Source organism: Chiloscyllium plagiosum, chromosome 10, assembly GCF_004010195.1.
Source record: "Chiloscyllium plagiosum isolate BGI_BamShark_2017 chromosome 10, ASM401019v2, whole genome shotgun sequence".
Taxonomy (NCBI): Eukaryota; Metazoa; Chordata; class Chondrichthyes; order Orectolobiformes; family Hemiscylliidae; genus Chiloscyllium; species Chiloscyllium plagiosum.
The window spans coordinates 40,486,002-40,497,694 of record NC_057719.1 but is presented as its reverse complement, the minus strand read 5'-3'; the positions used below and the strand labels follow the sequence as shown (position 1 = coordinate 40,497,694).

Below are 11,693 nucleotides of genomic sequence, written 5' to 3'. Positions count from 1 at the left end.
CATGGACATGGAGGTCCTGGGCCTCCTTCACCGCCACTCCCTCACCACCAGATGCCTGGAGGAAGAACGCCTCATCTTCTGCCTCGGAACACTTCAACCCCAGGGCATCAATGTGGATTTTAACAGTTTCCTCATTTCCCCTTCCCCCACCTCATCCTAGCTTCTAACCTCCAGCAACTCGATCCCCTGACCTGTCCGGACTTGTCCGACCTGCCCAGCTCCTTTTCCACCTATCCACTCCACCCTCTCCTCCCTGACCTATCACCTTCATCTCCTTCCCCACTGACCTATTGTACTCTATGCTACTCTATCCCCACCCCCACCCTCCTCTAGCTTATCTCTCCACGCTTCAGGCTCTCTGCCTTTATTCCTGATGAAGGGCTCTTGCCCGAAACGTCGATTTTGCCTGTCCTTGGATGCTGCCTGAATTGCTGTGCTCTTCCAGCACCACTGATCGAGGGCTGGGATCAGACAGTTCAAATCAGCACTAGTCATCTGTCTCTAATGGTCTTTGGGTATTATGGCAACTTAACCTTTTAGCTCGAAAAAGTGCAACTTTTAGTGCGCTGTAGAATATTAATGTTCATAAGATTTTAATAGATCCCTAATTTTTTTCTGAAGACTTTTGCCAATTGCTATTTCTGAACCTGTCTGCAGATATTCTTCATCACAACAGTGATAGGCGAGGCATCCTCAACCCATCAAGCCTTTCATTAACAACACATCGCAACATTGGAGAAATACGGTGAAAACATTAAATGTATTGAGTATCAAGAATCTTAGAACCAGTAAACCTGGATACACTTAGGTATATTACAATTAAGATTCATGTCCTGGCAAACCAGAACATTTAAAGGGAACAATCACCTGACAAGTTAAAAGCATTCTGGAAAATGGTAAAATGCATGCAAACAGCCTCAGTGGTTTAATGCATAAAAATTTTCATGATTTTGAGGGAGTAAACAAAATATTGAATTAGGACAAATTTACACACGGATATATCAAACATCTAGAATGAGTTATCAAGAGCAGTCATCTCAGAGAAACAATGAGCAAAGTATGTTTTTGCTTGAATCAAACAGAAATGTTTTACTTCTGTTTTTGGATATTAAAAAAAACATACTCCATACAAATCTCTCCAGGTGTCTGGAATCAGATTGAATGGTAATTGTTAAGTTGCAAAATTGGATGAGAGTATGTGATTAAGGGAGGAGAGAGGTTGCAGAAGACAAAAAAGAAATTAATTAGAATAATGGGCTGTAACAGCAATTGAGGTTAACAATGAAAAGGAAGATTAAATAAGAGCACTAAAATTATAGCTTTCTCTTGGTGATGTCTGTGTCCTTGTCTTTCCTTCCAACAAAACGTAACATGACGACTGAGCCACTATAAGGTATCGTGACCATACATGGAGAGATTAAGTAAAATCTCATGGATCTTTTGATAAGATGCATAATGTGAGCTTGGGACACCAATGTAAGTGTGCAAAAGTGACAGTTATCACTGAAGTAACAAACATGACAAAATTCATGGCACTGAAGAACAGGTGTCAGAAAAATACACCTACTTGAGGAAATGGTTAGTGTGGCTTGGATGAGCACAAAATAAAGTTTAAATGTCAAGACATTGACACATAATCCTAGACAAACTGACCTTAAAAAAGCTTGTATTAGTAAAAGGGAGGTTTAAAAAACAGAAATCAAAAAAGATATGATTGCGATTTGTGCCAAGATTTGTATCAGGTTATAGTTCTGGCTATAAGCTTGCTCGCTGAGCTGGGAGATTTGTTCTCAGATGTTTAGTCACCATGCTAGGTAACAACATCAGTGAGCCTCTTATGAAGCACTCTTGTTCTGACCTGCTTTCTATTCTGGTCTGCTGTGGAGAGTGATATCACTTCCAGTTCTTTTCCTGAGAGGTTGGTAAATGGGGTCCAAATCAATGTGTTTGTTAATGGAGTTCCTTTTTGAATGCCAGACTTGTAGGAATTCCTGTGTGTGTTTTTGTTTAGCCTGTCCTAGGATGGGTGTCCAGTCCTAATCAAACTGGTGTCCCTCTTCATCTATGTGTAAGGACACTAGTGATAGCTGGTCATGTCGTTTGGTGGCTAGTTGGTGTTCATGTATACTAGTGGCTAGTTTCCTGTCCGTCTGTCCATTGTAGTGTCTGTTACAGTCCTTGGAGGGCATTTTGTATATGACATTCATTCTGTGGTTGTTGGTACGGGGTCCTTTAGCTTTATCAGTACCTGTTTCAGTGTGTTGGAAGCTTTGTGGGCTACATGGTGCCAAGGAATCGGAGTAGTCTGGTCGTCATCTCAGAGATGTCTTTGACATACAGCAGTGTGGCTGGAGTCTCTGGGTATGCTGTGCTTCCTGATGAAGGGCTTTTGCCCGAAACGTCGATTTTGCTGCTCGTCGGATGCTGCCTGAATTGCTGTGCTCTTCCAGCACCACTGATCCAGAATCTGGTTTCCAGCATCTGCAGTCATTGTTTTTACCTAGTGTGTCTTCCTGTTTGTTGAGTGGCATCTGGTAATCACGTGAGACCATGGATCTGTGCCTGGGAAGCCTTGCTTCAATCTTTGTTGGCAGAGTAGCTTCTGTTGTGGCTGTAGAGGCCCACACGGAAGTGACACTCTCAGCTGCAGTGACTGCACTTCAAGGTGCTATCCTCTTGTGTTGTCTTGCTGTTTTATCAGCAGGTGCATTTTTGTTCAGCAGCAAGCCTCAGCTTCTCTTCTCTTTTTAGGCCTCTGTAATTCAAGCCTCCAGTGAGAGTGATCGCTTGCAATGTCCTCCCACCTCTCTACGTTCATGGCCAGTGACTTCACGTCTCTCTTGCAGACATCTTTGAAATGAAGATGGGGCCAATCTTGTGCTCTCTTGCTGAAGACCAGTTCCCCGTACAGCAGGTCTTTCGGGATTCTCCTGTCTGATATGCTGTGTACGTGGCCCAGCCAATGGAAATGGCATTGTTGGAGCAGGGTGGAGAGGCTGGGTATCTGGGCGCAGGCCAGGACTTATTGTTAGTGACTCAGTCAGTCCACTTGATGTTCAGGATGTGTCTCTGGCTGCGAAGGTGGAAGACATTGAGATGCCGCTCTTGTCTGGAGTAGAGGCTCCAGTTCTTGCTGCCATAAAGCAGTGTGCTGAGGATGCAGGCTCTATAGACTGCAACCTTGGTGAGAGTCGTCAGCTTTCTGTTCTCCCTGACTCACTGTGTCAACCTGACGAACGTTGAGGCTGTTAGTCAGATCCATCTGTTGATCTCAGAGCCTAGGGAGAGACTATCCATGATGGTGGAACCAAGCTATGTAAACTCATGGACACCTCCAGCTCGTAGTTGATTATGATAATTGGGGGGAGGGGGTGCTCAATGCCTCGACCCAACACGTTGGTCTTCTTCAGGCTGATGGTCAAGCTGAAGACCTGGCAGACTCTTGAGAAGTTGTCCATTAGGTGTTGCAGTTGCTCTTCCGAGTGTGTTACCAGTGCTGCATCATCTGCAAACAACATGTTCCTGATGAGGACTTCACGAACCGTGGTTTTTGCCCTCAGCCGGACAGACTGAACAGCCTCCCGTCCGATCTAGTGTGGCAGCAGACACCAACAGTTGATGTTCCAAAGACATGCTTCAGCATGACTGCAAAGATGAGGTCAAACAGGGTGATGACAAGCACACAACCCTGCTTCACACTGCAGTGAATGTTGAAGGCCTCTGAAGAGCTATCAAATGGAATGACGCCCTTCATGTCTGCGTGGAATGACTGAACTATCCAGAGAAATCTCAGGGAACAACCAATCCTGGCGAAGATTTTGAGCAGGCCATCTCTGCTCACAAGGTCGAAGGCCTTCTCGAGGTCAATGAAAGCAACATGGAGTGGTTGTCTTTGCTCTGTGCATTTCTCTTGCAGCTGCTGAAAGGAGAAGATCATGTCGACTGTGGAATCTTCTGATCTGAAACCCTTTCAGCGATTTTCTGCACTATGTTCAGGACCACGCAGGTGAAGACCTGCCCAACGATGCTCAGCAAAGAGATTGCCCTTTAGTTGTTACAGCCGCTTCTGTCCCCTTTGTTCTTATACAGGGTGACAATGTTGCAGTCCCTCTTTCCAGCACTGGTGCAGTAGTTCGTGCAGGTGGTTTAGCAGGACGCTCTTTGCGCACTTGATAGTCTCTGGTGGAATGCTATCCAATACTGGTGCCTTCCCATTTGGCAGGCTGTCAACAGCTTTTCGGCAGTTGGCAAAGCATCAAGTACTCCATGACAGGCAGGCATTCCATGGCATCTAGTATGCTGTCCAAGATGCTGTGTTCTCTGGAGTAGAGTTTGGAGTTATGCTCTACCTATGCCTCCATCTGCTTGCCTTTGTCTTTGATGGTCTCGCCTGTTAAGCTCTGGGTTGGATCGATGGTTTTCTTGATCCCCTCATACACTCCAGGGATGTTGCCCTTGTCAAATGATGACTGAATGCTTTGGCATAGTTGTAACCAGTAATCATTTGCGCAGCATCTGGCTGTTTTCTGGGCCTTGCCTCTTGCTGTCCTTAGCGCTTGCATGTTGCCTGGGTGGGGTGGTATTTGTGCTCTAGTAGTGCAACATCATTTATCTCGATGACAGCAATGAACTTACTTGAGCTCGCTTCAAGCCAGTCCTGTGTTTTGCTCGGTTTCTTCCCAAAGGCCTGAGTGCAGTGCTGTGGATAGGTTTCTGTTTAGGTTTGTTGTTTAAGAATCAGCAGACTGTGCTTATCAGGTACCCAGTGTCTTTGAATATGTTGTATAGGTATTTTTCTTGGCTGCTCATTGTTCCTGGATGCTGCAGTGTGTTGTGGCTTGTTTAAATAATGTCCTGATGCAGCTCTGTTTGTGGGTGTTGGGATAATTGCTCCTGTAGTTGACTATTCGGTCTGTGTGTGTTGCTCTCCTGTAGACATTGGTCTGCAGCTCTCCATTGGCTGTTCGTTTCACTGTGACATCTAGGAAGGGGGGTCTGCCATTGTTCTCTTCCTCTTTGGTGAACTTTATATCATTAAGGATGTTGTTTATGAGTTTGTGGGTTTCTTCCAATTTGTTCCATTTCATGATGACAAAGATGTCATCCACATAGCTAACCCAAAGCTTGGGTTGGACTGTGGGGAAGGTGTTCATTCTAATCTCTGCATAACTACTTCTGCTAAGAATCCTGATATTGGTGATCCCATGGTATCCCGTTGATTTGTTTGTAGGTCTTGTCGTTGACAGTGAACTGGGCAGTGAGGCATAGGTCTACTAGCTTGAGGATGCTGTCCTTGTTGATGGAGTTGGGGCTGTCTGGTGTTTGGTGTGATTGGCTGTTATATCAAAATGCTACAAAAACTGTACAATATGGACATTGGGAAGAATAATTTTTGGCTGAGTGAAGGGACCCATTAGATAACACAGAGATACCTAAAAAAAATAGTGGGAAGCATAAGTAGAAGGTAAAGCCTGATGAATGCACTATAAATTTGTTGGAGCTGCACGGTCTGATAACACTTACAGTACAGTACAGGGGTACTTGCATTATGGAGGTAGTTACCACTCATTATTACAATCAATCAATCATAAAATTGGCAAGGAAGGAAACATTGAGATATCCTCAAGATGGATACAGATGATGAGAGTTGGAGAAATTGAGTCCATGTATGATGTCATTTTATTGGTACTGAGTGATGTGATTTGTGGATAGAGAACGGGAGGATTAAAAAAACAAACTGAGAAGCGTGAATCTGAATTTATAATATTCACAAGTTGTGGAATTTGAATATAGTCAATTTTAGAACAAGTTCTGTAAATAGACTAACTGAAAGAGAAAAAAAAAATTAGATGACATTCCAATTGCCTCAGTTGACGAAAAATAACATGTTCAGGTATTAAACAGAGTACGGAGTCAGGTTAGACAGGTGGGGCTTAAAATTGACTCACATAAAATAGGAAGTGCTGCTTCTGGGACTTAAGTCAGGATGGGACAGAAGGCAGTCCTGTGGAACAAAAGACTGCAATTTGAAAACTACCTCACCTGCACATCATGGTAATATGTCACCTTGACTGGGGGGGGCCACATAAACACGAAGGTCAGGTTAAAGATTTGGTGGAAGTAGTTATAATTCAGATGAGCGCACACGAGAAGGTAAAGTCCCACAAAAATGGCTAATGAATATGCAGGTAAGGTAGATAAAATGTTTACTAAAATTGCACTGACATTTCAAGAAGTGTCCGTAGCAGGAGAAGCAGCAAAGGATTATAAGCAGCAGTTATCGGAACCAAAGGAAGATGATTCAGTTAGGATGAGAATCCTCTAAAGTTATGCTGGATGCTGTCAAGAGTTTGAAACCCCTTCAGGATACAACTAATTTGAGTACTGAACAATTCTCAGGAATAGGCAGCAGGGGATGGAAGCACTGGTACGACTACCAGACTTGGTGCCTTAAGATGTAGGCCAGGTTGGAGCATAGGCCAAGGGCCGAAAGAGGGTTGTTGTTGGGCAGCCCCTGGTCAGACGTGGCACAATGTGGCCACCCATCAGCATAAATATGGCTAACGTAACAGAATTAGCTTGTAGATCCAGCATTAAAGCAAGGTTATAAGTACAATGATAGCTTTGAAAAGGAGTAATCCCAAAATTTCAAGGTCTACCTTACACAAAGAATCTTACAAATTAATATGCTGGGCGTTCTATTAAAAAGGTGCAGATGACTGTAAGATTCAGTTTGATAAGAGACATCACAGGACAGACAGCCCGAAGTTTGTAGCAAGTGAAATTAAAGTATATGATCCCATAATTACAGAGAAAAATGATATGGATAAGAGTCTCATAAAAACCTAGGAGTTTAGACAACTTCACTGAATTATGAAAAGTGATTGAGTTTAAGTCTTATTGATGGAATAGATGTTGTCTTATTCAGTAAAGGAGTTAGTGTAGAATACTCAGGAATTTTCATCTTAAAAGACAGCATGTGGCTGGAATGAGTTAAAGTGAAGCTGCAAGACAAAAGGGCAGTTCTTACCTGACCTTCCAAGGTCACGTGGAACAGAAACTGCTCACAACTCATTAGCTAAAGAATGAGTCTCTATTCTTGAGGAGCTTAGAAAGAGAGAGATTGTTTCATTGAAACATACAAGATCTTGAGGAGGCTTGACTGGATTGGCACTGAGAAGTTGATTCTCCCTGTATGAGGAATCAGGGACTGATGGCTGATGAACATCAAGAGAGTCAGGGAATCAAGGAATATAGGGAGAAAGTGGGAGAATGGGGTTGAGAAACTAAAGAACCCATCCATCTCAGTCTTAAATATATTCAATGACCTGGCCTCCACAGCCTTCTGTGGCAATGAATTCCATAGATTCTCCACTCTCTGGCTGAAGAGGTTTCTCCTTATCTCCATTCTAAAATGTCTTTCCTTTATTCTCAGGCTTTCCCCTCGGATCCTAGACTCTCTTACCAATGGAAACATCTTCTCAACATCCAAGATTCTTAGAGGATGTGATGGTGTAGATGCCCTGTGGGAAAATCTAAGGCCAAAAGGCATAATCTCAGAATGAGGGGTCACAGATTTAAGGCAGAGGTAAGGATGAATTTCTTCTCTCAGATGGTTATGAATCTGTGGAATTCATTTCTATAAGAGGGCTGTCAAGGCTGGTTCATTAAATATATTCAAGCCGGAGATAGAGTTTTAAATCTGTAACAGAATCAAAGGTTATGGGGAAAAGGCAGGCAAAAAGGCTGAGGATGATCAGATCTACCATGATCTCACTAAATGGCGGGGCAGCCTTAACGGACTGAATGCATACTTCAGCTCCTTTGGTCTTATGGTCTAACTCTGTTCTAATCAGATGATGACCGAGTCATCTTATCGCTATAACTTCGAATCAGAAACAAAGCAGGTTTCTTAAATACCAAATAAAGATCCTACTGATTGAAAAAGAAAACCTCAGAGTGCCGGTGGTGTCTGGAGTGGTGGTGGAGGCGGAGGCAGATACGATAGAAACATTTAGATAAGTACATGAATATGCAAGGAATGAAGGCATATGGACCAAGGGCAAGCAGAAGGAATTAGTTTAACTTAGCGTCATATTCAACACAACATCATGGGCCGAAGGGCTGGTTCCTGCGCTATACTATTCTGTGCCAACATATCAATGACGCACGCCAGGAGTGCCAAAGAGTGGACCCAAAGCTAAATATTCAAAAGACAAAGATTCTTGAGCAGCCTGCTCCCACCATCCAACACACCCCCTCACCATGCTCCCAAACCCCCACACCACTGCTGCAATCCTTTTTCTTGATTTACATAATTTGTAATTGATATCATTTAGATATTGCATAACAAGTGGCCTCACTCCAGAGAGAGTGGATCCAGTGATGTGATTTATGAAGCAGGAACTGCAGCACCGTGAAATCATATTTAGCATGAATTAGGTAATGTTTTCAATAATTCTACAGATATGCAAACTACCATTCTTTAAAATATGCCATCTCTAATCAAATTTTCAAAAACTGTTCATTTTCAAGAAAACAAACATAATAAAAGCCATTATACAATTTCATCATAGATAGGATAGAAGTGAGGAAGTTGTTTCCACTGACGGATGAAACTAGAAATAGGGGACACAGCCTCAAACTAAAAAGGAGCATATGTAGGTCTGAGTTGAGGTGGAACTTTTTCACCCAAAGAGTCATGAATCTGTGGAATTCCCTGCTCAGTGAATTAACTGAGGCTACCTCATTGAATGTTTTTAAGGCAAAGACAGATTTTTGAACAGTAAAATAATTAAGGGTTATGGTAAGAGGGTAGGTAAGTGAAGCTGAGTCCATGAAAAGATCGCCAAGATCTCATTGAATGACGGGGCAGGCGTGAAGGACCAGACAGCTCACTCCTGCTCCCATTTCTTGTGTTCTTACACACACTATTAAATACACATAACCAATCTACAGTGAATAGAATTTTAAATTTACTTTACCTCTAATTGCAAAATCACAACAAAAATTGGATTACAAACATAATTACACAACAACCTTGTCTGAAGCAACTTGATAAATACCTGATGTATTTACTGATACTGATGCACCAATGAGCATCCTCTGGTGAGTATCTTCAGGAGCATTGTTCAGGGAGACTGAATTTATACTTTCTTTCTCAATCCAAACATTTCTGTGACAAAATTAAAAATGAAACCATGTTTGACAGAAAAAAGCTATTTGAAAAAAAAAAGTAATTTCCTTTTTCAATAAAAACAACTCAAACATGCTACTCAACTGATTTCATTCAATGCTATAAATGTAAACAAATCAATTTTCTATCACATAAAATAGGGGATGGATCTTTGAGCTATGTTTTAAGTATTTAAAAATAATAAAGAAGGAGAAGATAAACTTGCAAGTAATTTCAAGCAGTACAATAAGACTTCAAATATAAGAAGAAAGAGGCCAAAGTGAATAAAGATAATGAGTATGGGGAAATAATAGTGGGGAACCAAGAAATGGCAAAGGAGTTGAATCGATGCTTTGTGTCAGTCTTTACAGTAGGAGACACTAAAGGCATTTCAAAATTATTAAATATTTGAGGAGCAAAAGAAGGAGTGAAAATAAAATGAGCAAGATCACCAGACAGTAAGTACTTTGGAAGCTAACGAAGCGAAAGACCAACAAGTCCCCGGGACCTTCTAAAGATATTGAAGAAAGTAGTGACAGAGACAGTGAACGTATTGGTAGTAACCTTGCAGGAATCATAGAATCGTTACAGTGCGGAAAAAGACTGGTCACTGACCCTCCAAACAGCATCCCACCCAGACCCAGCCCCCACCCTATTCTCATAAGCCTGCATTTAGCAAGGCAAACCGATCTATCCTACACAGTTCGGACACTATGGGGCAATTTAGCATGGCCAATCCACCTTATATGCACAGTTTTGAACTGTGGGAGGAAACCAAAGCACCTGGAGGAAACCCACGCTCAGGGAGGGAGAACGTGCAAACTCCACACAGATAGTCACCCGAGACTGGAATCGAACCCAGGTCCTTGGCACTGTGAGGCAGCATGCTAACCACTGAGCCACCATGCCACCCTAGGCCCCAGTCTAGATCTTGGGTGTGGAGACAATTTCAAAGTTTGCCACAAAACAAAATTTTGAAGAATTGTAAATTGAGAGAATAAGATGCAATCTTAGAGGACGTGTCAAGATTGATGCAGAAAGGTTGTTTCCCCTTGTGGTACAGTCTAGGACCAGATGGTAGATTCTCAGAGTAAGGGGTCACAGATTAAAAATAGAGAGGAAGAGGAATTTCTTCTCTTAAAGAGTAGTCAATCTCTGGACTTTTTTACCACAATGCACAGTCAAGACTGGGTCATTAAGTCATTTTCAAAGCGGAGATAGAGATTTTTAATCACTAAGAGAATCAAGGGTAAAAGGGAAAAGGCAGGAAAGTGGAGTTGAGGATCATTGGATCAGCTATGACATCATTGAATGTAGACAAGCAGGAGGCTGGAAGAGCACAGCAAGCTAGGCAGCATAAGGAGGTGAAGAAGTCGACATTTCGGGTGCAACCCTGAAGAAGGGTTACATTTGAAACGTCGACTTCTTCACCTGCTGATGCTGCCTGGTTTGCTGTGCTCTTCCAGCCTCCTGTTTGTCTACTCTGGAGTCCAGCATTCTGCAGTTTTTTTTTGTCTCTAACCATGATATCACTGAATGGCAGATCAGACTTGATAGGCTGAATGAACTACTTCTTATGGTGGTTTGGTCTTTAAGTGCAGTTGTTGTTTTAACATTAAAATGAGACAATCAATAAGCATTTAAAAGTTCTAAAATAACGGAAATAAGATAATGTCCTGTCAGACTGTTTTCGGGACTTTGAGTAAAGGATAAATAACGGTTAGGGCACCAGTGATTACTTCACTGTTCTTAGCTAAACTAGTGTAACAAAGTCTTTTACATCATTTGGGAAGGTAGGCAGTACTTCAGCTCAAGACATCATCCAAAAGATGGCACCCTCACCATGCAACCCTCCTTCAATTCTCCATCTTAGTGTCAGCTTCGATTTTGCACTCAGGTCTTTGGAACAGAACTTGAGCACACAATCTTCTGACTCCGAGATGAACTCTCATGACTCAAACCGAGTCACTCACAATAAATGGAGAACCTCATGATTTCAGAATATATACTTTGTATCTTCTGATATGCTGCAGATGTGCAAGATTGCACAAATCTGCACTGATGACCCACCAGATAGACTTCTAACCAGATTCCTAAGTGGATACAGGTCTTCAACAGGGGGAGCATTCTTCTTTAGAATCACTTCTCTGACTAGCATTTCTGGAACTGCAGCTTTGGAATAAGCACTCCTGAACTCCTCTTTATGCTACTTTATAAAAAGTGTTTTCTTTCAGCAAGGGTTTTGGTATGAACACAGCTTTGCTTCACTTGAAAGCAACAGCACTTTGTTCCGTGACCTCAAATATTGTGCCGTGCATCCCTTAAAATAAGGATATCGCATAAAATAGCACACTACTCGAGCACAATGAACAGTGATCTTGCTGTTGCTATTATTGAATTGCACTAGTAACACCAATGCCTTTGAGGTTAATCTGCAAAAGCACTAAGAAGTTCCTCAGTATTTTAACAGAATTAAAACATCTACTTAAAAAGTAAATTCTCTAAACACAAGAAAGTC

At 42.2% G+C, this 11,693-nt stretch overlaps 1 protein-coding gene across 1 annotated transcript in view; it reads right to left on the bottom strand.

Moving 5' to 3' along the window:
- tdrd9 (tudor domain containing 9) overlaps window positions 1-11,693 on the bottom strand; it is a 143,306-nt gene that overhangs the window by 12,156 nt on the left and 119,457 nt on the right. Inside the window, exon 31 of the mRNA XM_043697529.1 lies at window positions 9,066-9,175. Coding sequence (XP_043553464.1) covers window positions 9,066-9,175 — 110 coding nt within the window. The remainder of the gene's footprint in view (window positions 1-9,065; window positions 9,176-11,693) is intronic.